Below are 27,021 nucleotides of genomic sequence, written 5' to 3'. Positions count from 1 at the left end.
TTTTCATATCTAAGGATGACAGTCTGGCTCTTTGACCTTGGCAAAGTGGTTACACATCAAAATAACTTGTACTTACAATTGTTTAAACTGATGATCTTGGAATTTACAGTTGTTTAGAAATGGCTCCAAGGGACCTTTTCTAACTTGTTTGTCTTGGACTTTCCTTGCACTTTCCCATTGTTCTGTCTATTGGTCAGTCCAATTAGTGTTATGAAATAAATCCTTTTTCATGCTGGCAAAGAGACTCTACAACAATCACGATCACTAATAAGTTAATATGCATCAGCCCTGTCAACTTTACTGACTTTCTTGAACCTTCAGCAGGGGTGGACTGCCACAAAAAAATGGCCCCGGCATTTTGACTAGAGACCAGCCCACCAGGTATTATAGGAAAAGCCATATGTGTTGATAATGTCACCGTCAACAAAAGGGTCAGGGTGTTTCCAAACCAAAAACCCTGGATGAACAGCGAAGTGCAATCCCTCCTAAAAAGCCGCAACACTGCCTTCAAGTCAGGGGACAGGGCTGCGTATAGGGCGGCCAGGGCAGACCTGAGCAGAGGGATCAGGAAAGCTAAGGCTGCCTATAGGAGGAGGATTGAAGATCACTTTGCTGACAACGACCCCAGAAAAATGTGGCAGGGGATCAATCACATTACCAACTACAGAAGCAATAACCAGGCGACAGCTAGGACTGATGCCTCGCTGGCTGAGGATCTAAATCGTTTCTTCGCCCGCTTTGAGACGACCAGGCCCTCAGCTGTCACACCACTTCCACCCGCCCCCAGCACCGGCACACTAACACTTAGGGAACATCAAGTGAGGTGTGTTCTAAGGTCAGTGAATCCCAGGAAGGCGGCAGGTCCTGATGGAATACATGGAAAGGTTCTCAGAGCATGTGCTGACGAACTGACCGGAGTCTTCACTAAAATCTTCAACCTTTCCTTGTCATTAAACACCGTCCCGCCCTGCCTCAAAACCTCCACCATCATCCCCATCGCCAAGAAGACAGCTGTGGTCAGCCCAAATGACTACAGGCCTGTTGCACTTACGCCTGTAGTGATGAAGTGCTTTGAGAGACTGATCTGTCAGCACATCAGGGCCAGTCTGCCTCCCACTTTGGACCCCCACCAATTTGCCTACAGGACTAATCGATCCACCGAGGACGCTATCACCATAGCGCTCCACACTGCGCTGAGTCACCTGGAGCACAGAGGAAGCTATGTAAGAATGCTCTTTCTGGACTTCAGCTCAGCATTCAATCATATCATCCCGGAGATCCTGGTCCAGAAACTGTCTCACCTGGGACTCTCCACCCCCATCTGCCTCTGGATCAAGGACTTCCTGACAAACAGACCTCAGTCTGTCAGACTCGGCCCCCACCTGTCCAGCACCATCACACTCAGCACCGGGTCTCCACAAGGATGTGTTCTGAGTCCCCTCCTGTTTACGCTCTACACATCCGACTGCTCCCCTACCCATCTCTCAAACACCATCATAAAGTTTGCGGATGACACCACTGTGGTTGGACTCATCTCAAGGGGGGATGAGTCGGACTACAGAGATGAGGTCAACAGACTGACTGAGTGGTGTTCAGTTAATAACCTCCAACTGAACACCACGAAAACTAAAGAACTTATCTTCGACTTCAGGAAGGGCAGAGCAGACCCGGTCCCACTGTACATTCACGGGAGCTGTGTGGAGAGGGTACACTCCATGAGGTTTCTGGGCGTGCAGATCTCTGATGATCTCTCCTGGACTGCAAATACCACGGCGGTGGTAAAAAAGGCCCAGCAGCGTCTCCACTTTCTGAGAGTGCTCAGGAGGAACAACCTGGAGGAGAGGCTGCTGGTGACATTCTACAGAGCCACCATAGAGAGCATCCTAACGTACGGCATAACAACATGGTATGCAGGGTGCTCAGCTGCAGACAGGAAAGCACTGCAGAGGGTCATCAACACAGCCCAGAAGATCACTGGCTGCTCTCTGCCCAGCCTGGAGGTCATTGCAAACTCTCGGTACCTCAGCAGAGCTGGCAATATCATCAAGGACCATTCTCACCCCAGCAATCAGCTGTTTGAACTATTACCGTCAGGCAGACGGTACAGGTCACATAAAACCAGAACAAACAGATTCAGGGATAGCTTCTTTCCCAGAGCTATCACCATTGCAAATAAGCACAAAAACAATTGAACCTGCTTAGCCATACCATACTGTCACTGTCATTATATTATGCTGCTATTCATACTGTCATACTGTCATTATATTAATGCTGCTATCCTGTAAATATCATACTTACTTTTGTTTGAGTACTTATGTTTGTTTTATTGTACCTTTTATATCTTACTATTTTTTATTTATTATATTTATTATTGCATTTTGCACCAAGGGAGTGGCACTCCAATTTCGTTGTACCCTGTACAATGACAATAAAGGCTATTCTATTCTATTCTATTCTATTCTATTCTATAAAGCCTTTGAATGAAAACAAACACTGTTGTGACAGTGATGTACACTGTCTTGTTGGCATATATGTTTGATTTCTATACATTGACATCAGATGACCACTTTGGTTGTAAGATTCATGTAATTATTTATTAAAAGCTAGACATTTTAAATGAGAATAAGAAAGAAAAGTATTTCTTTGTCCCCCCCTTTCCCTGTTAATGCCCTACCTGGCCCCCTGGCAAAACTTTGCTTGACCTGCCCCTGCACAGTTACCAGCTGTCAGCTACATAGAAAAAGGACCCTGGTGTTATTTGTCTCTAAGAAACAGTTCATAACTTCCCTTCAACTCATTCATGTCACCTAAAAGATAAACCTGTTTCTCCATCACCTGTTCAGCTCTGATGATTCAGTAAGGACATCTCCTGGTTTCTTCATGTTTCCCTCTCACCAGAGATCCAAACCGATACCATGGCTCCAGCAAACATCAGCTGACACTAGAAAGTAATATTAAATACATTCTAATAACAACTTATCAAACTTAAACCTGCTGCTGTTGTTTAACGCGACATCCGCTGGTTTCCTTTTTCTGGCACAAAGTGGGCGATAAACAAACAAGACACGGGACTTGCGACAGAAAAGCCGAATCAGCTGATCACTGATCAGTTTCATGATTGAAGTAGCAACAGGAGAGGGAGGGGGAGAGATTGAGAGAAGAAGACACATAATAATTCAACCTCTGTGTCTTTTTTTTTTTTTTCTATTCTGGCTGAAGTACGGGACAAATCATGTTCCTTTTCACCTCAATACCATTTTCTTCTGTTTGTCTGTGATAAGATTGCTTTCAGCGCCCTTTCCCAAGCAAGGGGGAGGGTGCATCCGACCTCCTCGGCTGTAATTGTTCCAGCCCAGAGTCGATCATGATCAATTGCCCAATCCACCACCTTTCATTGTTTATACCGTTACAAAAAATCACCATCAGCACATCGGGCAATTCCCCGGAATTTTCCATGGCCAGTCTAGCTGTGACCTTCAGCATCACTTATTAAAGATAGGGGAGTGTTTGTATATATTTGAGCCTGTATGTATACTCTTGATCCATTGTGGATTAGAGAAATCCCAAAATAAATTTGTGCCAAAATAAATTCGTTTTTCTGGAAAAAAGAACAATTCAAAGAAATTCAAAAAGAAAACAGAATTACATTCATGCACAGATGAGTGGATGTAAACTTCTCAAAACAAAGGTAGGTTGTCATGTAGTGACGAGTCAGTGTAAATGCAGGTTGTTTTTGTTGTTGTTTTTTAATCAACACTGAAGAAGCCTGAAAGAATGTGCAATGTATTTGCTGTTATATTTAATGTAGCAGTATTTCAATTACACTTTGATCAAGTCAGGCTTGGCCCTCGAAGCCTATAACTCCAACTCAAGTAAAGAAGTGGTGTGATTATTACTGTTCAGAAAATACACGTGCTAATCACAGAGCTACAGACACACAAGCAGTATTGTCTGATTGTCAGGGATCTATTATTGTAAGGTCTTTACCTTACAGTATAAAGTATCTTGAGGTGACTGGTGTGAAGTAAAGCTGAAAAACTGCATTTATTAAGAAGACTGACAAGCAGCTATTGAAATTATTTTTATTTACCCAGTTGTACAGATCTTTATTGCCAAAATAGACAAATAGGTTCTGCATGACAAAAATATCACATCTCAGTTTTTCTGTGAAAATACACCAGGTAACTTAAACTGATTAAAGACAGTTTAAACTTAAACCCAGACATTCATGGTATTGCACTGCATTATTACTTTAGAATTAAAATCATATAATATGTATTTAACCAGTTACTTCAAAAGAATCCTGCATTATCAGAATTATATTCTGTAAGTACTGCATCTTTCAAAGAGCTGGATTAAATATTTGTCATGTAATATGCTTCAGATGTACTTTGTAGCCACAGATAACAGTCGCTGTTTGAGAAGTTGAATATAGAGTTAAACAAAAGCAACTTTTGCATACATGGCAATCATGCTTTCATTCATCACCGCCACCACACCACAACTCTTGTGTTTAAGTGTACCATCACTGAAGGATTCCCCCAAAATACTTTTGTCCTTAAACTCTTAAAATAAAACACCTGCACATCAAAACAGGTGTGTTACATTCAACAAACGTGGAATTAGTGCAGCTGCGGGTAAGTAGATTGTTTTCATGCAAAGCATGTTGGGTTTAATTTGCTGCCAGTGTGAGAACTTAAAAGCTTGAAAAAGCTTTGATTGGAGTCTGACAGGACTGACAGAAAATTATCCCCTTACTGAGAAGAAAAACTCGAGTTCATAGCAACATTTACATTTAAACATGAACACTAATCCAAAATTTCTTCTTTTAAATTTGTTTGCTTTTCTTCATTCAGCAAAGGATGTTACACCACCAGAGTTTTCCCTGAAACAAAACAAAGTCAGAAGAACACCAAAGTGCAATAAATCACCTAGAGCAGGGGTGTCAAACATAAGGCCCAGGGCCTAAAATTGGCCCAGCAAAGACTGCTGGTCTCTGGATGACTTTGGAAACTATGACAAAGGGCATACATTTTTGGATTAACTTTATTTTTTTTATACGTTTTACAGCCTTTCCTGCTGATAAAGACCTCCCCCGTAGTCATTCATACTACATCAAAGTAGTTAACTAATAGCTAAACAATTAAATAACAGAGAAGTTCCTGTTATAGAAATTTCGGTTAAAACAAAAAGACTTTCATTAATCAATAAAAAGGTTTTATAAATATGGGACAGTGTGTTCAGTGAGCTACCAGAATGTTTTCTGTAATTTTACACATTTACAACGTAGAAAAACAGAGATGTTCTGTAGAAATTGCACTTCTTTATTTCATATTAATATATCTCATAGATTAAACGCGCAGTTAAACAGAAAGTGGAGCTTCACTTGTCCGGCCCATTTAAGATGAAAGAGGACTGCGTGTGGCCCTCAATGTAAAATTACTTTGATATCCCTGACCTAAAGTATCCCTCAGAGTAAAACAAGAAGTTGCCCACCTCAATCTTGTGTTATTTGTTGGTTTCAGAAATGCAATTCTTTGCAGATTTCTTTAAAGTGCCCCAGCATGAATATCTGGCCTTGAATATCATACACAGACTTAAAATCACCTTTGAAAAGAAGATAATGTCAAACAAAATATCAAGGTTTTATACTAGACCTTTAACACAGCAGTGAGTAACAATAATAAAACTTGATATTATTTGGGAGAACACAACACACACAGACAAACCAATAAAACAAAAACGGCAACCGCCATCTCGATTCACACCCAGACGTTTTTCATTCGATCCCTGAAGAGCTGTTAGACCTGATGCTTTTTGCATGCATCGGATACTGGCATGTGCTGCACGGGCTAATCGTGCAATGGATGAGACTGAAGCTATGATGGTTTTTGGTTTGAAAGCAGTTTAAATGTGATAAGTTCTGCATGCTTATCACACGCTACATTGGTTCCCTGTTACTCACCCAACTCTTCAGAGGATACACTTCAGGTACAAACACGTGCTTTAGCTTCCTTACACGAAGAAAAACCGTTTTATAAGGCAGGAGAAATTCTTTAGATGCACATTAAAAAAAAGATTCTCTGGAATATTTAAATCTAGATAAACACTGCAAATTTGAAGATATATGTAAATAGAGATATAAATTTCCAGTGCCTATACCATACACACAATCTAGCCATACTGACAGGTTTGTGGCTCAGTAACAGATCCTTTTCTTTTATACAAAATAATTCAAAGGATGAGGTCATTTCAAAAGCTGTCATGAATCTGTCAGCTTCTATTTCCCCCACCTTATTAGAGGTATATCAACTTCTGCATCTACAGAAGCAAACACTAAACTGAAATTATTGCTAAAAGTAAAGATGTTTTGCTCTCCTTTTTGCTCCATAGAAAATAAAAAGTGCTGATATAAACCAAGTATATTTGGATTCAAAACAAGGAATGGCTGATGTGATGTGAAACCAAGTCAGAGTAACAAAAAGTTTGAATATATATTTTGTTTTGCTGTATTCTTCTAAAGTGCCTGGGTTGAGGATGAGCACTGTATGCTGTCACAGGTTGGTGGGCCGGGTCTGCTCCTCTGTCTGTGTCGGGGCCGGCTCACAGTCTTTAGGCCCTCTGTTCTCAGGTTGCGCATACATGAGGAAGAGGGTGACGGTAGCAAAAGTGGCAGCATTCACAGGGAAGGCTCTTAGCAGTGTGGAAGTGAGGCCTCGAGTGAACACCATGTAACCCTCTTTCCTGACACTCTGCCGGATACAGTCAGCAATGCTGCTGTACTGGTTCACACCACCCACCCCATCTGCTTGGAGTCGTGATTTGATCACATCTACGGGATAGTTGCAGACCCAAGATATGACGCCTGCCATACCCCCAGCAAAGAGCAGTTTGGGAATCAAAAAGCGGGCATCTGGCTCACAGCCGAGGCTGCGAGTCAGCAAATCATACGACAGGAAGTAAACCCCGAAGGCAGGTGTTTCACGGACAAGTGTAGTAACCATGCCCCTGTTTACACCCCGCAGACCCTCCTGTTTGTAAATGCGTAGCAAACAGTCAAAGGAGTTCTTATACATCTTTTTATAGCCCGTCTTTACCCCTGTACCCTGCATTTGCATGCGAGTTTTGGCCAGCTCCATGGGGCAGCAGACTACAGTCTGGATGGCTCCCGCTGCAGCACCAGCAAGGAACTGGTTCCTTGGGGTGTCTTCCCCCAGCCATCGCATTGTATTTCCCTGAACACCAAACACTATAGCATTGATGAATGTAAGGCCCATCATGGGGGATCCAATGCCTTTATACAAGCCAAATACCTGTGGTAAGGGTGAAAGATAAGACATACAGTAACATATCATGGGAAAATGAAATCAGGGTAAAAGATAAAAAGGGTTTTAATTAAACAGTTTCTGTTCTTTCCTTGTTACTTAATTTCAAATAGCATTAATATACAATAATAATTGTAACAATCATTCAAAATAAAAAATAAAAACAGGTTAAATCACATTTTCTGTTTTCACAGAAGCCCATATATTTCAAGCTAACACTATAAATTAAAGCCTATATGTATTCTTGATAGCTTTTGCATATCCCAAACTTCTAATATATGGTTCCCTCATCGCAATGAGGAACTTATCTACACTTGTCATTACTTCCCTGATCTCAGTGTGGACAGCTTTTTCTCTTTGAGAACCAGAAGGGTCAGAAAAAACCCCAGCTACATTACATCTTATAAAGTGATAGCAAGAGACATAAGTTACTTTATCTTTCAAGGCAGTTAATTATTTTCTACATACCATTCCCTATGATAAAGCCGCCTGCAGTACCACAGTGAGACTGATAACAGGCATTTGCATAACAAATCTTATGAGCGATTTAAATATACTTCCATCAGTATCCTGAATCCTGAAGAAGAAAATATGATGATATAGGGAAAATCTGTGAAGTAATTACAGTGAAAGTAAAAGCATAGCACCATTCTGATAGGAAGTGTGGTTAAAATGGCCCATAAAACCAAAGCCATTTTCACACGTGTGTGTTACCCAATGGGGCCAACATCTCTTGCTGTGTGTTACACGTGAGAAAGTGCACCTTTGGACAATGACCCACTCTGATTCTCCTAACACTGCCTGGTGTTAGTGTGTGAAAAAGAAGTATACACTTTGGCTTTAATGACTTTAATCTAATATGCAAACCTATAATATATAACCTGCATACTAGCATTAGATTGATCTGTGAAAGCAATCTGCACGCCCTGCGATAGATTGGTAACCTGTCCAGCATGTACGCCACCTCTTTCCCTATGAGAGCTCAGGTAGGCTCCAACCCTGCACTGGATAATATTAAGAAAATGAACGACTAAAGAAATCCACATACCGACTCCTGACGTATGATGGACTGGAAGCAGTGGAAAGTCCCACGATATAGAGGTTTATCAGCATTCTGGACCTGCAGTCTTACCTGAAAGACAAGATGTTTGGAATGATCACCTCAACACTGGAAGACTAGAATCATGCACGGTTTACACGTTATAAGCAACTGATTTCACTTTTAAAACATGCAAGTAGAGAGAGTGGGAAAAAAAACTGAAAAAAAAAATGGCAATAACGTTGTTATTACCTACCTTTACTGTGTCAAATGGGTGTCCAACCAACACTCCAGCCGCACCTACAGACAATGAAACAATACTGGACTAATCATTTGGTTTTGATCTGGAGCAAACTGGAGCACAAATAGGAAGCCCTGAGAGAGGCACTCTCTGGATTACACATGAGATATCCTGCAATTCATATATAGCTATTCATTTATTATTCATATGTTTCTATTTAAAGCAGTCTTTATAACCCATATGGCCCACTTGACCAGTCTTTGAAGCTCAAAAACTCCTGCTGCAGTTGTGTCATTTTAGAGTCTACTGCCATCTCCTCCAGGGCAACACTGCCGCTTCAGAGCCACCTCTATGAGCATCAACACTCTCTAAAACTTTCTTTAGTATGCCTTTGAATGTTGCGTAATCCTACATAAGCACCTGCTTTGTCACATGACCTGTTTGTAAAATGAGCCCCTGGGAGCTCAGTTCCAGTTGTAAGCTGAGAAATGCACCAAATCAGACATAACACAATGATGAGCGGTCACTGACCTCAATGCAACAAGCATGTTAGAAAACAAAAAACCGTAGGGATGTGTTCATAGTTTTAGAAAGCTGCTCAATGCAGATATAATCTTTTGTTTTCAGATTAACTTGAACACAGACATTCTGAAACTGCAGTAGCCAACTTCCAATTTGTTTTTAGATGGTTCCCTAAATGTGGGAAAGCACATGATCTTCCACGTGATTTACTTTAAACATGACAAAAAATAGAATTGGACCGTAAAAGGTTGTGTACAGGTTGGAAACAGCCAAGCCCTTTGTAGCCGGAAAGACTGGTGGTGCTTGTGTCATTGCTTGGATGCTTTCACTTTTCACTGGATTAAACAAGTGACACAAGGGAGCCATAAAGAAAGTTGACATACATTTATAATTACAATTTTTTTTGCAGCACAACGACAAATGTTTCTTTGTTTTTTAAGCCTCAAATGGTACAGTATATTTCAGGCAAACTCTATCACATTCTGCCACACATTAATCGGTACAGAAGAAATTAATTAAACTACTGAACAACAATTGTGGAATACACTGAAGTGAGTTAACCACATCCACATCCATAAATTAACCGGATCAATCGGTCGAAGAGGCATTAATAAAATGAGGCTCAGTAATGCAGTTTCTCTTTAGAAGCGAAAGCAAACTTCAGTGTCATACCATTAGACCAGGGGTCTGCAACCTTTTACACCCAAAGAGCCATTTGGACCTGGTTTCCACGCAAAAGAAAACACTGGGAGCCGCAAATACTTTTTGACATCTAAAATGAAGATAACACTGTATATATTGTTTTTTTATCTTTATGCTTTGTGTGAACAACTAAAGTGTGCTGCTTATGAAATCCATGAAGTGCAACAGAGAAAATTAAATTATATTTATGTAATCAACACATTTTGAACTCTTAAAGAAATATAACAAAAGGAAAGACACCAACCTGAACTAAAATGATCCATGTAGCAAACAAAAACTGTTGTCAGCCGCCACCCTTATATCGCCTTTGGGCTGTTGGAGCCTTGACCTGACTCTTAAAAAATAATTGGAAAAAAGCACTATGCTGCTGAAAAATGGATATTTGCAAAATTCTGCCTAAATATGTATTTTACCTGGTTAATGCGTGCGGCGGGGCGTGGTTTGCAGCGCCGCTGCAGGGGAGGCGGACGCACCTGAGCGACACCCGCAATCACGCCTCGCTGCCTTAACCTCTGTGCTATCTGTGCTGTTGTGTTGTTGGTGGTATATGTCGGGCTGTGAGCTGAAAAGCTACAGCCGGCTGTATGCGTACAGCAACCGTGTGTGAAAAGTGCTCAATAAAGAGATGCTCAAAAGCATGCTCATGGAAACATCGTCGGGTCTGCCGTGATATGTTTACAATGGGACTTCTGCTCCTGAACCTCTGCGCACAGAGTCCGCAAATCGGGGCTATACGAAGTCAGTTTACGCAGGACTGTAAGCTGTCATCTGTCAGGCGTGAACGGTGTTTGTCTTTAACATAGTTCACGGTGGAGAACAGCTGCTGACATAATGTGGATCCGAAGATCCATAATTGGCCTACCTAGGGTAAAGTCTCGATAAATGCACGGCGTTTCGGCGGGTATACCGGCTTCCGCGAGTGTGACTCTTATTTTGAGCGATGAAAAAAATAATAGAATATAATTTTATTTTTATATTTCAATATCACAATATTCTTCCATTTTAGAACTACGAGTTAAAAAGAACTAACATAAATAAAGTACACTTCAGCTAAATACTTCTAATTTATTTGCCCAAACCAGGCGGAGCCGCACTATAAGGACTAAAGAGCCGCATGCGGCTCCGGAGCCGCAGGTTGCCGACCCCTGCATTAGACGCAGTGCACTCAGCAATTTTCAGACTTCTTTGTGTGTGTGTGTGTCTGTGTGTATAGACAGACAGATAGATACACCCCACTCTACATATATTCCATTACATACACTATATATACACACGCACATATGTAACCTGCACTAGATCTAGTGGTATGATACTAAGTGAAACTACAATACAATACAATACTGCAATACACATTAGCACACATTATGTGTGTGCATGTGTAAGCAAACAAAAACATCATAGTAATTTAGTTTTTTTTTTTAAAAATATAGTAGTTTCTAAATACATACATACATACATACATACACACACACACACACACACACACACATACATATATATGTGCGTGTGTGAGTATATAATTTTATTTTTTATTTTATTTGTTTATTTTACACACACATGTAGTTTATGTATGATAGTCTTATTTATGCTGCTCAGTGTTTTGATGGTTTGCCACCATGACAAATATCAGGAACCGCAGTGGGTATCTGACACGGTAAAAACGAACAGAAGTGGTGAGTGACTTACCTCCTAAACATCCAGCAATGAAGTCCATCAATAATATCTAAAGCACACCAAAAGGTTCTCGATGTCTTTCTGTCTTTCTCAGCTTTTGCCCAAACAACCTTTACTTTAACGTTTCCAAAACGTGTACCTAAGCGTTTTATCTAGCTGATGGATCACTGCTAAATGATAATATCAGATAACGTTTATCTTCGCTACCATTAGCTAGCTTGTAACGTGCCTCTCTCTGTTACGGTCACGAATCCTGCTAATTGTATTTTCTCTGTTTGTACTGCTAAACCTCTCCTGTTGACCTGCGCGCTTTAAATGAACCTTTGCGACGTTTACGGTCAATGCAGACTTCCTCCACACTGTGTGTAATTCAGAAGTTCATTATATATGTATGTCAAAGGAGCTTGCGTCACAGGAAGTAGCAGGTAACGGTAGGACGGTCCGCATAGAATTTCTATCCAATCAGGGGAAGAGACACCACCGCGTTATTGCCGTATCCTAACATTTAGAAAACAATAAATAAATGAATACACACTACAGCTTGATGCTACGGGTGATATGAAACTATATGTTTTTACACATATGGTATATATCGCACTTTGCACATTTTGAATGCTGTCTCGTTACATAAAACAGAATTTCTTCTTTTAAAATGTGATAAACACGTTAAAGCACAGTTTCCCGCATGGTAAGTTGCATCCACAGAAACTGGCAGGCGTTATCCGAGTTGGTACTAGTCAGCAAGATTTTGATTTGCAGTCAATGCAGGCTTCCTCCTGAATTTTGGCTAACTGGGTTTTCCAGAAAAGCGCGTCACCTGTCGTGGAAGGTCCCTTTTCTGTTTTTTATTTCTTTCTTTTTTTTGTTTGTTAGTTTCTTTGTTTTTATTTGTTTGTCTTTTTTAATCGCGTGTAATATCTTTGTGTTCCCCCGTTGTGTTTTAGGAATAAATAACATCAATATTTAGACGCAACTTTATTCATTGTTTTGTTCTACTTGCAGCAAACAATTTCACAACAATATTATTGCTCTATAAGCATTAATATTTCATCTTAGAACAGGACTCCTACATTGTTCTTGCTGATCTCATATCAAATTTGTATACATATGAAGTTTAATTTCTGCATTTATGTTTCATTTTTACTCTCTAAGCCTTAAATACCGCCGAGTCTGCAGCGAAAATAAGCTGTCAAGTTATGTTCCGAGTTTCGGTTTCAAATCGGCCGAAAGCGCCACGTTTTCACTCCTTCAAATAAAGCATGTTTTAAGTGTATTATAGATTCTTTGCTGTGCGAATACTTTTTACATGTGCATGTCATACCTTATTAAAACTGTTGTCACGGGAATGTGCCCGTATTAATATGGTTATTCGGAAAAAGGGTTTTTTTAAGTTGCTATACGCGATTTTAATCTGCTGCGAAGTAATTATTAAAACACAGAACATCGAGAATACCTGTTCCAGCAGTCACATTGATTTCACTTTGTTCAAACAGAAGTGATTTCCGTGTCTTCTTTATCAGGCTGTGGGACAGTAAGCTTCAGTGTTAAAATGGATCCAGTTAAAAAGCTTCAAAGCTCTAATGTGCAGCCGTAGCCGTCACCTTAGAAATAAATAGCAGCACCGAGAGCGCACTCAGTCTAAAAAAAAAAAAAAAATGGTAATCAAATGTTTATTTTTCCGCTCTGCGTGATAAATCACCACATTAATGAGTATCGATCCCCTGCTATCCATTTTTACAACGCTGTTGCATCTTACTGTTGTATTTTCTACATTTATTATAACTTTTTAATAACCGTTAATAACCTTTCTCTAGGCAAGGGTGGACTGTTAACTTGGCATACGGGGCATTTTCCCGGTGGGTCGACCCGCCCTGAAGGGCCGTTCAAGCACTGACAGCAGCCATTTAATTTCCTTGTTGACACTGGATTGGCCAATGACATCTCTTAGAAGATCTTGACGTTTGTGCCACTCTACCTAGACCTTGGTCCCCCACCCCTGTAAAATTTTGTAGATCCGCCACTGAGGTGGGGTGAAAAGCTGAGAGAAAACAATAAAAATGTAAATGGTAAATGGCCTGTATTTATATAGCGCCTTTCTGGTCCCTAAGGACCCCAAAGCGCTTTACATATCCAGTCATTCACCCATTCACGCACACATTCACACACTGGTGATGGCAAGCTACGTTGTAGCCACAGCCACCCTGGGGCGCACTGACAGAGGCGAATTGACTGTGTCAAATTAACCATCGTGTTAGATGCTGTTAGCTGCTGCACCTTGACAGCAGTATCAGCAACAACTAGTAACCGTGTCTCACAGTCAGAGGAGGGAAGATGAAGTTAGCGTGGTAAAGAACTGGATGGAGGTACATCATTACGAAGGGCGAGATTCGAGGATTCAGATAATAAATGACAACTTCTACCATGACTCACTGCTAATACCTGAAGTGTAGCTTTTAATTGTTGTCACGCGCTGCTGTGCAACTAAGAACTAACCCAACAACAGCTGTAGCTGTAGCGCCCCAAGCTTTTTTTCTTTTCTTTTCTTTTAAGAGTCTTGGATCTAATAAAAGAGAACAGGACTGCTCCGGTATGTGTTTGTCATTGTTTATCTCGGGCAAAGTCACATTTGAAACACTCCCTTATTTCCGACTAACCAACCCTAATCCCAAGAATCAATCACAGCCAAGATTCCATCCGTTTCAGGAAGAGAGTGACATAGAAAGAGAAAGTGAGAGTTTCGAACTTAAAATCAGTTTCAGCTCGTAAGACTGAATTTGAAAGTTCATTTTGAAAACTTTTTTCTTCCTGTTGTGTATGATGACAACAAAGATTGTTCAGGTCAATTGAAATCAATTTTATTTAAGGTAACATAAAGACCCTTCAATAATACAACAAAAATTCCAACAATCAGACAACCCTCTATGAGCAAACACTTGGCAACAGGGGGAAGGAAAAACTCCCTTTAAACAGGAAGAAAACTCCAGTAGAACCAGGCTCAAGGAGGGGCGGGCATCTGCTGGGAGGGGAGTTAGATGGGACAAAAGGCACACTGTGCAAGAGAGCCAAAGATCAGTAATACCTAACGATTACATGTAAAATGGTGTATAAAAAAAGGAGTGAAAAGGCTAATTAAAGTAGGATTCAGGATCACTGGATCCATTCCTAAATATATGCCTTATCAAAAAGGAAGGTTTTAAGCATAATTTTAAAGTAGAGGGGGTGTCTCTATCAAAAATCCAAACTGGGAGCCGGTGTCACAAAAGAGGGGCCTAAAAGCTGGAGGCTCTGCCTTTTTTACATGTCCTAGAAACTACAAGATATGCCTGCAGTCTGAGAGCGAAGTGCTCTATTTGGGTGATATGGTACTATGAGGTCTTTAATACAAGATGGAGCCTGATTGTCCAAGACCTTGTAGGTGAGGAGAAGGATTTTAAATTTTATTCTGAATTTAAAAGGGAGCCAGTGAAGAGAAGCCAGTATAGGTGAAATGAACTCCAGCAATGAATATTAATACAATACTCCATCCTACAAGTAACAAATGCATGAACTATTTTCAGCATCACTCTGAGACAGAATTGTTCTAATTTTAGAGATACAGTGGAATAGCAAGAAAGCAGTCCTACATATTAGGTTAATACACACATTGGAGGACATATCCTAGCCAAAAAATAAGACATGAGTCTACTTTGTATGGCCTCTGACTCATGTCAGAGGCCATACAAAGATCATTCACTAATGCGGTTTCAAAACTGTGACGAATTATGAATCCTGGGTGAAACTCTTCCTCTGCAGATGATCAGTTAGCTGTTTTACAACTTCTCCATTTTTGAGGTAAAAGGAAGGAGTCCTTGAAATCTAAAATGAAGTTGAAATGTGAATGAACTTATGCAGACATGTACCCTGTTTTGAAGGGTTTCAGTTCTATTCAGTCAGAAAAGCTCCAATCATTTCAAGGTCACCAATTAATTCTGTCAAGTCTGCTGTGGCAGACATTTGGAGTGGAGAGAGAGAGTGGACCCAAATGCAGACACTGGGAATGGACTTAAACTGAAAACGTGCCTTTTATTGAGGCAAAACAAAACACAAAAAAAGCTCAGGAAGACAATGACTAAACTGACAAAACCTAAACAGGGAGGAAACTACAAACAAGTAAAAGAAACTAAAAAACCTGAGATGTGAAAACTGGACCATGTGAAATGCAGTGGGTGAAATGAAGACAATCCAGGAACAAACAGAAGACGACAAAGGGCTTAAATACACAGTGGGATAAAGAGGGAATGAGACACAGGAGGAGAGCTGGGGGTAATCACACACAACAAGTCAGGGAGGAAGCAAAACTGCAAACACTAACATAGGACGTAAAACTGTCAAAGTAAAACAGGTAACAAGAGACATTCACAAAGACAAAGACTTGAGACTGAGACCTGGAGACATGACTGGGGAGGCACAGGAGATGCACAAGCATAGAGACTGGGGTGACTAGACATGAAACATGGAACACAGGAAGGTAACAGAAACTAAAGACTAGAAACTAAGGATATAACACACACAGAGAACAATTGGAAGAACCAAACCCATGAATAACACCAAATCAAAGAATATAAATTAAACAACAAACACAAAACACTGTGTCACAGACCCAGTATTGTGACAGATACTAAATGTTAACATCTGAACCATCCGTCTGCTGAAGAGAAATCCACTCGGTCCAGTCAGAAAGAACCTCAAAGTAAAATCTGCCAATGACATGATTTATCTCTAATACAAATCTATTTCCTGTAAGCCAGTTTTTACAATAAATGAAAGCAGAAGTTTGTTTTTAAATTTAAGACCCTTTGTAATGTCTACTTTTAGAAAAAAGAAAGAAATATGGAAGTGTCAGTTAAATTCACCTAAAATAACCAGCTGAAATCGTTTCTAACCTTTAACAGTGTTGTTGTTTTCATTTTAAAAACCCGTAGTGGGCACTTTTCATTTTTTTTAAAACACTTGGTAATCAGCTCTTTGTATGTTATAACTTCTGTGTTTTTTGCATGGCTGGATAATGGACCAAGTACAGAACAAGCAAAATCATTGCAGTCTGCTGGCAGTCCAGGGATGAGCCATCTGCCAGATAAGAACTGTTGTTGGCAGTGTACAAAGTATACGGCACACCTAGTCTGTGGAACACTCTTGTCTGTGCTGTTTTGTGGTCTGTGCAGAAGAGGGAAGTTGAAGAGCTGAAGTGAAACCGAATGTTAAAAACAGACTTTTTTCTACTGCTGCCATTGTGTACTCTTAATGCTGTACTTTTTTTGTGGTTTTCTCGTTGACCTCCACTTTTGCTCCTTTCCCATTTCTGGCCCACATATCAGATGACTAACATTCGATCAGAATTCATAGTTCAGAACAGATGGTGTGTTGGCAGTCTGCTGAACACTAGTTTGACCTGCTTAGATGAATTGGTTCTTACCATTATGGTAGATTGGTCAGACAGAATGGGAGTGTTTTAAAAGTGACTTTGCAAATGATAAACAGTGACAAGCAAACACCTGGATAGTCTTCTCCTTAAATAAACATTTATTTTATGAGATCCGTGACAATTCAGAGAAACATCCGTGTCCCCACCCAGGGATGCACACAAGGTGAAAAGAGCGTAATTAATAAAAAATGAAAGCAAAACTAAAATGAAAAAATAGACACATAAAAAAAGTTAGTGATGGAGCTGCGAAAACGTTCATTAGGCCGCAAAGGCACACAAATCCAGTAGGATTAAAATGCAAAATATTCTGATTGATGTACATTCTCTATTCTTATTATCATCATGTTTATTTACTTATTTGTCTGTATATCTATCTAAAGTACACAGCACGTACTTGCATATGCAAGATATTGTACACATACTCTGATTACATAGTATGTAATTATGTATGTTGTTTTGTTTGATTCAACCAGTGCCTTGTTTCCGCTGTTTGTTTTGTTGTACGTTTGGTGTCATGTTTCACTATAAAATAAAAAAATAAACAAAAAGTGTAATAAAAGAAAAGAAGTGCTTTATGTTTATTCTTTTCCTGCAGTCAAAGCAACATATTCTCAAGAGGTGGGGGTATAGGTAAAATAAGTATTGAACATATCACCAATTTTCCAAAGTGCTACTGACATGAAATTCACACCAGATGCTGATAAAAATCCATATGATCCACAAATACAAATAAATCAAACAACTGATGTCCACAAATTGATTATGTCTAATAATGAGACACAGGGAAAAAGTATTGAACATGCTTAAAGTAATTAATTAAATACTTTGTCACAAAGGAGGAACTATGCTCAAGTGTGATTTTGGTCCATTCTTCCACACAGTCTTCAGATCTGGAAGGTTATTTGTGCCCCTTTTATAAACCCTGAGCTTTAGTTCTTTCCGTAGATTTTTAGCTAGATTCAGGTGATTGGTTGGGTCATTATGGCAGCTTTAAATTCTTTCTCCCAAACCAACTGAGAGTTTCCTTTGTTGTGTGTTTGAGATCTGCTGAAACGTCCACCCTCATTTCATCCTTATCCTCCTCGTAGACGGCAGCAGATTTCTATCAAGAATGTCTCGGTACATTTTTCCATTCATCCTTCCTTCAGTGATATGATGCATGCCAGTGCTGCATGCTGAAACACAGCCACACACCATGATGTTTCCACCTCCAGAATTCACTGTTGGTATGGTGCTTTTGGTATGACATGCAGTTTCTTTTGACTTCCAAACATGGTTTTATTATGGCATCCAAAGAATTCAATTTCGGTCTCATCTGACCAGATGGTTTACTCCCAGTATTTCACTGGTTTGTCTAAATGTTCTTTAGCACACTTTAAACATGATTCAACGTGGTTTTTCTTTAGCAATGGAGTCTTGCATGGTGAACGTGGCACTTAAATAATTTGAAGTAATTGTACCTGCTGATTTCAGATTTCTGTAGCTCTCCACATGTGGTCCTTGACTCCTGGACAACCCCACATACAGTATGCCATCTAGACATGCACTACAAAACATGCTGGAAAAAAACACGAGGAGGAGAACAGGGCCAAGGCTAAGCTGGAAAACTTAGGAGTTAGCCTGACTACGGACACATATCTTGCAGTTATTTGCAAATATGTGCTTGACAATGCAAATGTGGCTACAGTACTTTTAGTAGTTTTGCCCTTCCCTCAAGACGACACTGCTGAAAACATTGCAGCTGCTAATGATAATCACACCCTGCCCTAGTTACACAAACACACCCTTTCTTTACTGCATTACATAAGTTCACAGAATCAACAGTCTGAATTGACAGTCAGTCAATGAATTATATAAATACAACCTTTCCAAGATTGTATTTATATAATTCATACAAACCCTATTTACACTCAGCGCATGATTATTGAGACACCGTTTTGATGTCTCGTGTTTTGCCACTAGATGTCATTGAAACAAAGCTTTCAATGATAAGATAAGATAACTCTTCATTGTCATTGCACAGTCATACTATGTACAATAGTACAACGAAATTGGAAACTGTCCCATGTTGGCACTAAGCACAACACAACACAACACAACACAACACAACACAGTACACTTTTAGTTGGATTTTTAAAAAGTGCAAAAAAGGTGTAACTTCATAAATAAAAGAATGAATGTTTATTGCACATTATTGCCATGTTGCAGCTAAAAACCATACAGAGATGCAGCATGTCAGCACACTTTCAATGGAGCAACGGTAGAAGATGATCAGTAGCTCCCTCTTCAGGTCCATTATTCTGAGGATTCTCAGAAAATGTAGAAGCTGTTTGGCCTTCTTTAAAACCGCTGAAGTGTTTGAGATCCATTGGAGCTCTGTATCTATGTGCACACCCAGGAATCTAAGGCTGGGCACCCTTTTCATGCACTCCCTGTTGATACTGATGGGCTTACTCCATTTGAAGTCGACTACCAGGTTTTTTTTGTCTGTGTGGTATTGAGCCTCTGAACCTCAACTCTGCATGCTGTCCCATCGCCCCCAGAGATGAGCCCCACCATTGTGGTATCATTTGCAAATTTAATGACTACATTGTCTGGGTGGGTACTGATGCAGTCATGTGTGTACAGAGTGTACAGTAAGGGACCTTGTACATAGCCTTGTGGAGAGCTGGTGTTAAGACTGAGGATCCACTCTAATTCTCTGTACATGGTCTGAGAGGAAGTCTGTGATCCTGCAGCAGGTGGTAGAAGGAAGTCTGATATCCAGCAGTTTTACTATCAGTCTATCCAAGAGTATCATATTAAAAGCAGAACTAAAGTCAGCAAAGAGCAGCCTGGCATAACGCCCCTGTTGTTCCATGTGGGAGATGGTGGTGTGGAGCATTATAACAATGGCGTCTTCAGTTGATCTGTTGGCTCTGTATGCAAACTGAAGTTGGCTGAGTGTGGGTAGAAGGCAGGACGTGATGTGGTGTCGGACGAGTTTCTCGTAACACTTAATTACAACAGGTGTTAGAGCCACTGGTGGGGAGTCATTAAGGCTGCTAATTTTGGTCAGTTTAGGCAGTGGGACAATTGTGGCCAACTTCAGGCATGGCGGTATGCAGGACTGGGACAGTGAGACGCTGAACATCTTATTGAAGGTCCCAGCTAACTGGTCTGCACATTGTTTTAGACCCTTCCGGTCACCCCATCTGGACCAGCGGCCTTTCTAGGGTTCACTGCCCTCAGTGTGCACCCCACCTTATATTCCTGTACCATGAGGCTTTGGCTGCTGCTGCTGTCCGATGTTTGAGCTGCAGGTGCCTCTGGTTCTTTCACCTCGAAGCGTACAAAGAAGTGGTTCAGCTCCTCCGCAAGCGCCACATTGCCCCCAGTCATTGTGGTATTGCCAGGCTTGTAGTTGGTTAGGTGCTGAACTCCCTGCCATACCTGTCGTGAATTGTTGTTGCTGAAGTGGTCTTCAATATTCCTCTAGTGCACTGCCTTTGCATCTCTCATACCTCTTTTCAGATCAGATCTGGCTGCACTGTACTGTCACCAGATCTGAAAGCAGCTTCATGTTGCTTCAGCAGGACCTAAACCTCTTTAGTTATCCAAGGTTTCAGGTAGGAATACACCCAGAGACATTAGTCCACAGTGACACTGTCAACACAGAAGTTAATGTAGGAGAGCACTGATGTTGTATGATCCTCGAGGTCCTGGTGTTCAACAGGCAACAGTCCTGCAGCTAATGTGATGCACTTTCTGGCCAGGTTTTCACAGTCTTTGTGGATAAGGGGGGCTCTCCTCCTGACGGGAGTGTATGCAGGGATCAGCAGCATGGACATGTGGTCTGACAAACCTAGATGTGGTTGCGCTGTAGGTTTTTTGGATGTTGCTGTAGGCTTTATCCAGTGTGTTTTTCTCTCTTGTTGCATGAACAAATGAACCTATTTTCCATACAGCTGATGAAGTGGTTCAATACTGGTTCATTACTTCAATTTGTACATCACAGATTCCAGATTATGACCATTATTAGCACTCAACAGTGCTCATGGGAACCTTCAATAGTTTATAAATTCTTCTATAACCAGGGCCATCAGTATATTTTGCAACAATAAAGTTGCAAAGGTCTTGAGAGGGCTCATTCATTTTACCCATCACGAAATGTTTCTTGTGTGACAGCTTGGTAATGAGACACTTTTTTATAGGCCATCAGTTGGGCATGAAGCAATTTGGGTTGCTTCATAATTACTGATAGATTTCAGCTAGTGGCAGGACTTTCCACGCCTTTTTGCACCTCCCTTTCTTCATATGTTTAATACTTTTTCCCTGCGTCATTTCTCCTTATTACATATAACATGAACATCTATGCTTTGATTTCATTGCATGTGTGGATTGAATGTGTTGTTACTAACATAAGGTGAGAGTTTTAGGTCAGTAGCACCTTTAGAAATATATTTACTTAGAAAATTGGTGATCCGTTAAATACTTATTGAACCTGCTGTACACACACACACACACACACACACACACACTAGTTATACACATAGGCACACAATTTTATATATAATAAATGGACAGTGTACTACGAATAAGCGAACTGGATTTATTAAGTTCACATGACTCCTTTGGTCATTTATATCTTTATGAAATAGCGCTGTGTGTCGCTAAGCCGAGTTTGGCCATTTTGGCTAGGTTCGGGTAAAGTCGGAAAAAAACGTTTTCCCTCGTCGGCATCGGCGGTGACGTTTCACTGTTACACACAATGACATAACAGAGCAACACAGTCAAGGTTATGTAGCGCATTCAAGAGGAAGAATGGGCTCACATATGGCATATATTAGTCGGTCAGTCACCAAATGACAGGATGCATTTTGCTGATTTCGTGTCTGGATCATTTGCAGGTACCGGCTTACATTAATCTATCCATTTTATAAATGAAAGTAAGCTAAAGTTAGCTGAGGAATTTGCTAATGAGCTAGCATGATATGAATTTGGACACCCCCTATAATAACAGCATATTAAATAAATGCTTTCAACACTATGTTTTGCCGTAAATTGTAAAAGTAAACGAGTCCAGTCGTAACTAGCAAAACCGTCTTCTGTCGCGGTAAATGTTATGATCGTAGTAATCATTAGCTGATATGTGTTTCCTAGGCAGTTTAAAAAAGATATAACCTGCCATAATCATCATCATCATTATTCACAACAACCTAAAAATTTCCATGTCTAGCAGTTTGATTACCACCTATGACAGAAAATGTTTACCCTGAAAAGCCTGTCAAGGTTACTTTTTTAAATTACACAAAACATCAGATCAGTAACTCCTCATTTCTGACCTTGCTGTCACCGTCCCCCATTTTTAAGTGTAGCAGTTAAAACTTATAACCTCAAACATCTCTGTGTGTGCCATGTACGTGCTCTATTTTCTTGTAAACAAACAGGGGCATGTGGAGTTGCAGTGGGCTACCCTCTGGACACTGTGAAGGTACGGGAAATGATATGTCTCAAAGTTATACAACATACGTAATTTGTTTGTGCTTTCTTACGAGATATTCTCAATCTCTCTAGGTTCGGATACAAACACAGAAACAGTTCACAGGTGTATATCAGTGTGTAGTGGAGACATTTTCAAAAGAAGGGGTAAGTGGAACTTCTATAGCCTAACCATAACTGCCCAGTAAAGATGTGGGTGTGTGATCTAATTCAAGCTAATGTGACAAAACCCAGGGATTCGGGTGGACCAGCTCAGCTAATAGAATTGTGGAAAAGCAGCACATGTGACAGATCACTTTATTACATTAAGTGTGCACAGCTGCAGCTCCAATGTTGGTGAAAATGGAACACGATAGTTTTCAGATCATTTAAACAACATATAAAATGTATCAAATATGGGCAGCTTGGGAGCACAGTGGTTAGCACTGTTGCCTCACACCAAGACGGTCTTGAGTTTGACTCCACCATCTAGCCAGGGCTTTTGTGTGTGGAGTTTGCATGTTCTCCTGTGTTCGTGTGGGTTCTCTCCGGGTAATATGGCTTCCTCCGACAGTGCAAACTTAGTTAGTGGGTTAGGTTAATTAATGATTTTAAATTTAATTGACTGCCTCTCTGTGCTAGCCCTGCGGCAGACTTATTCAGGGTGTACCCTGTCTCTTGCCTTTTGATAGCTGTGATAGGTTCTAGCCCCGTACCCTGATAAGAATAAGCATGTATCATGTATTTGTGTTTTTATTTAATTTATAAATATTTTTTTATGTATGGTCTTTTCTCAAATTTGATGCTAGCAAACTGTTTCTAAAACATAAAAAAACATGGAAACATCCAAACTCCTAAGGATAACTGGTAACAGGTCAGCAACATCACTGGGTCTAAAAAGAGCATCCTAGAGAGGCAGAGTATTTCAGAAATGGAGCTCAGATGAGGGTCACTGCTTTATAAAAGACTGCATGCAAACCGTTCAGTAAGTTAAGAAAAATGCTCATCAGTGTTTGTTTATGTTGCATAATACCAATAAAAGATACCGAATTCAGAGATAGCTCTGAATTAAAGGCTAAAAACAAATTTCAGCCTTTATTTTGGGAGCTTATAGCAACATATGCTGTCAGGCAAGACATTTCTAATAATATTACAACGGTATACATTCATATGAAAAAAACCTCCAGATGTTAATTGTTTACCAGCTGTAATCTTAGATCGTTCAAGATTGGAAATGTACGTTTAGCTTTCAAAACTACAACTGCTTAGTTGTAGTTTTCCATTTCTGTTTCCAAAAACGTTGCATCTGGAGAATGTAGCTTAAATATGTTCTGGGTGAGGTGATGTAACCTAGTGGGATAGAAGGGGCGATGTTACCGAGTGATAAACGTTTTGAAAATATGTTGCTGTGTTTAATTCAGCATTAGTTTTCTGTGTTTACGTTTGATATTTTTATCAATAACATATAGGGGTTAAAGATTTACAAATAGCTGATTTCTGATTTTATTAATGGAGTTACGTGATCAGTGGTTTCTCTTTTTATTCTCTAATCTCATCAGGTGCATGGCTTCTTCAAAGGCATGTCCTTACCCATTGCCACAATCTCTATGACGTCCTCGGTGGTGTTTGGCACATACCGGAACTGCTTGCAGTGTCTGAGCCAGGCACGAGGAGCTTGTTGTGGTCCAAACACCAAACTGGATGTCTTCCTGTCTGGAATGGCCGGCGGTGTAGCTCAGGTAATGGAGATTTCAATAAAGTTTTGCGGATGTACAGATTGTTTACATCAATGCTAACATACACCATTTTTTTTGCTGAAGCTCTCGTGATCTGCCAACCAACAGGTATCAGTGATGTCTCCAGGTGACATTGTGAAAGTACGTCTGCAGTGTCAGACAGAGTCCAGGCGAGCATTAACCAAGACGCCCAAGCCAAAGTACCACGGTCCAGTTCACTGCCTGCTAACCATCGTCAAACAGGAGGGACTCATGGGGCTCTACAGAGGAGCTCTTCCTCTCATGTTAAGAGATGGGCCATCATATGCCACTTACTTTTTGACATATGCAACTATCTGTGAATGGTTTGCAGGTGGCAGTAAGAAAAAGTTAGGTAAGTGAAGCCGGCGGGCGCAAGCCTGCTATTGTTTTAAGTATGTGCAAATCTTCTTGCATACTCATCTGTATCAGCTGTATCAACACAACCAGTTGTGTGGTGAATTTTACAAGAACGCTTTCTATAATTTCCTATATATAATTCTATAAGATATCTGCTTTAAATGTGGCTCCACTCCTGAAACTAATTCAAATCCTTGCAGAAAATGTTTACCTGCTCATACGAGAAGTCTAACTAGCATTTACTTGATGATAAAAGTTGTGTAATGTTTCCTCTAGATTGGTATGTTGTGATGCTGGCTGGGGGAATAGCAGGAATGGCCGGCTGGACTATAGGAACACCCATGGACGTCATCAAAGCGCGCCTTCAGATGGATGGAGCAAGGGAGACAAAGAAATATAAGGGCTTTTTCCACTGCATAGCTGAGACTGCAAGAGTGGAGGGAACTGGGGTTTTCTTCAGGAGCCTAGGCATCAATTGGCTGCGTGCATTCCCTGTAAACATGGTGGTGTTTTTTACATATGAGGTTCTAACTGGTTTTTTCCAAGCTGGAGGTGAAGGTGTTGACCCGCCTCAGTTAGGGTTAGAATAATATTTGCCAACCTCCAGGCTGCTTGATATGTAATAGCATTCAACTGTTTTATGCAATTTTGCATTGCATTGCAATATTTTAAAAGAAAGATAATTTCATTGGCACTGTTACACTGTTACATATAATGCATACATTAGTAAGTGATACAATACATTTTTAGTGTAAAGTTTAAGTGTCAAGCTACCAAGACTTTTTGGCATGATCCATGTGACCACTAGATGGCCTCCCTGACCAACTTGTTACATTTTGGCCTTTGTTTTTCTGCTCTGCCTAAAAGTAAGAAAGCAGTCTGCAGAGTCATTAAAGGAATTTTGTGAGTTACTTTATTCAAGACCGTTTAGGTCTTCAGCTTAAAATGAGCCGCAGTACGCACAGTTTACAGCAACCATGTTACCTGTCCACAACCATGCCATGTATATGTTTTTAGTTAGTGCAGTTTTTTTGGCTGTTTCCGAAAATGTTACATGTGGAGAATGTGACTTAAATATGCTGAACATAAATCAGTATATTGTTAAGCATTTTTGAACTGAATTATTAATTGAATGACTTTTTAAAAATAGACTCAGGATTACATTTTGCATATCACCAAATAGGACCTTATGAGTCCTATTTAAATCTTTAAAACAAGTTATCTGTATCTATAATATAATATTGGAGCCTATCTACATTTACTCATACATTTCCGTTTTTCTCGCTTTCCACTTTCTTTCTCATTTCTGAAAATACAGCACATTTTAACTACTGCTGGCTATGGTTTTATTTTGAGGTCTTGTGGGTGCACAGAAAAATCAGGGATCTTCAAACACTAGGAATGTTGCAAATTATGTATCTCCAGCAATGTGTTTGTACAGGTATTATGAGAATGTTCAATGTGCTTTCCACAATAAAGGAAGTTTGCAGAAAATTTGTTTTAAGTGTTGTGTCATTCTCATTAATGCTAGTAATTAATTTCATAATTAAATGTTAAAAGTAAGCAAAAGCAATTATTCCTCTGTCGCTCTGGTTTATTTACCTGTTCAAAATGTTGCTAAATTATGTACAGGGAGTGCAGAATTATTAGGCAAATGAGTATTTTGTCCACATCATCCTCTTCATGCATGTTGTCCTACTCCAAGCTGTATAGGCTCGAAAGCCTACTACCAATTAAGCATATTAGGTGATGTGCATCTCTGTAATGAGAAGGGGTGTGGTCTAATGACATCAACACCCTATATCAGGTGTGCATAATTATTAAGCAACTTCCTTTCCTTTGGCAAAATGGGTCAAAAGAAGGACTTGACAGGCTCAGAAAAGTCAAAAATAGTGAGATATCTTGCAGAGGGATGCAGCAGTCTTAAAATTGCAAAGCTTCTGAAGCGTGATCATCGAACAATCAAGCGTTTCATTCAAAATAGTCAACAGGGTCGCAAGAAGCGTGTGGAAAAACCAAGGCGCAAAATAACTGCCCATAAACTGAGAAAAGTCAAGCGTGCAGCTGCCAAGATGCCACTTGCCACCAGTTTGGCCATATTTCAGAGCTGCAACATCACTGGAGTGCCCAAAAGCACAAGGTGTGCAATACTCAGAGACATGGCCAAGGTAAGAAAGGCTGAAAGACGACCACCACTGAACAAGACACACAAGCTGAAACGTCAAGACTGGGCCAAGAAATATCTCAAGACTGATTTTTCTAAGGTTTTATGGACTGATGAAATAAGAGTGAGTCTTGATGGGCCAGATGGATGGGCCCGTGGCTAGATTGGTAAAGGGCAGAGAGCTCCAGTCCGACTCAGACGCCAGCAAGGTGGAGGTGGAGTACTGGTTTGGGCTGGTATCATCAAAGATGAGCTTGTGGGGCCTTTTCGGGTTGAGGATGGAGTCAAGCTCAACTCCCAGTCCTACTGCCAGTTTCTG

The 27,021-nt window shown here is 40.3% G+C and overlaps 2 protein-coding genes across 2 annotated transcripts; one reads left to right on the top strand and one right to left on the bottom strand.

Annotated features, from left to right (window-relative positions):
• Nucleotides 1-4,068: 4,068 nt before the first annotated feature.
• On the bottom strand, nucleotides 4,069-11,971 carry LOC100700714 (mitochondrial basic amino acids transporter). Its single transcript, XM_003440640.5, has 4 exons — nucleotides 11,516-11,971; nucleotides 8,621-8,664; nucleotides 8,374-8,457; nucleotides 4,069-7,313 (listed from the first exon to the last, which is right to left on the bottom strand). The coding sequence occupies exons 1-4, from the start codon at nucleotides 11,541-11,543 to the stop codon at nucleotides 6,555-6,557; spliced, it is 915 nt and encodes a 304-aa protein (XP_003440688.1). The 5' UTR covers nucleotides 11,544-11,971; the 3' UTR covers nucleotides 4,069-6,554.
• A 9,723-nt stretch (nucleotides 11,972-21,694) lies between these two features.
• slc25a47a (solute carrier family 25 member 47a) lies at nucleotides 21,695-26,032 on the top strand. Its single transcript, XM_003440641.4, has 6 exons — nucleotides 21,695-21,853; nucleotides 22,394-22,437; nucleotides 22,521-22,592; nucleotides 23,984-24,163; nucleotides 24,269-24,533; nucleotides 24,815-26,032. The coding sequence occupies exons 1-6, from the start codon at nucleotides 21,817-21,819 to the stop codon at nucleotides 25,126-25,128; spliced, it is 912 nt and encodes a 303-aa protein (XP_003440689.1). The 5' UTR covers nucleotides 21,695-21,816; the 3' UTR covers nucleotides 25,129-26,032.
• Nucleotides 26,033-27,021: the final 989 nt, after the last annotated feature.

This window comes from Oreochromis niloticus, linkage group LG15, assembly GCF_001858045.2.
Source record: "Oreochromis niloticus isolate F11D_XX linkage group LG15, O_niloticus_UMD_NMBU, whole genome shotgun sequence".
NCBI classification, from domain to species: Eukaryota; Metazoa; Chordata; class Actinopteri; order Cichliformes; family Cichlidae; genus Oreochromis; species Oreochromis niloticus.
The sequence above is the reverse complement of the archived record's forward strand: the minus strand, read 5'-3'. Positions and strand labels throughout refer to the sequence as shown.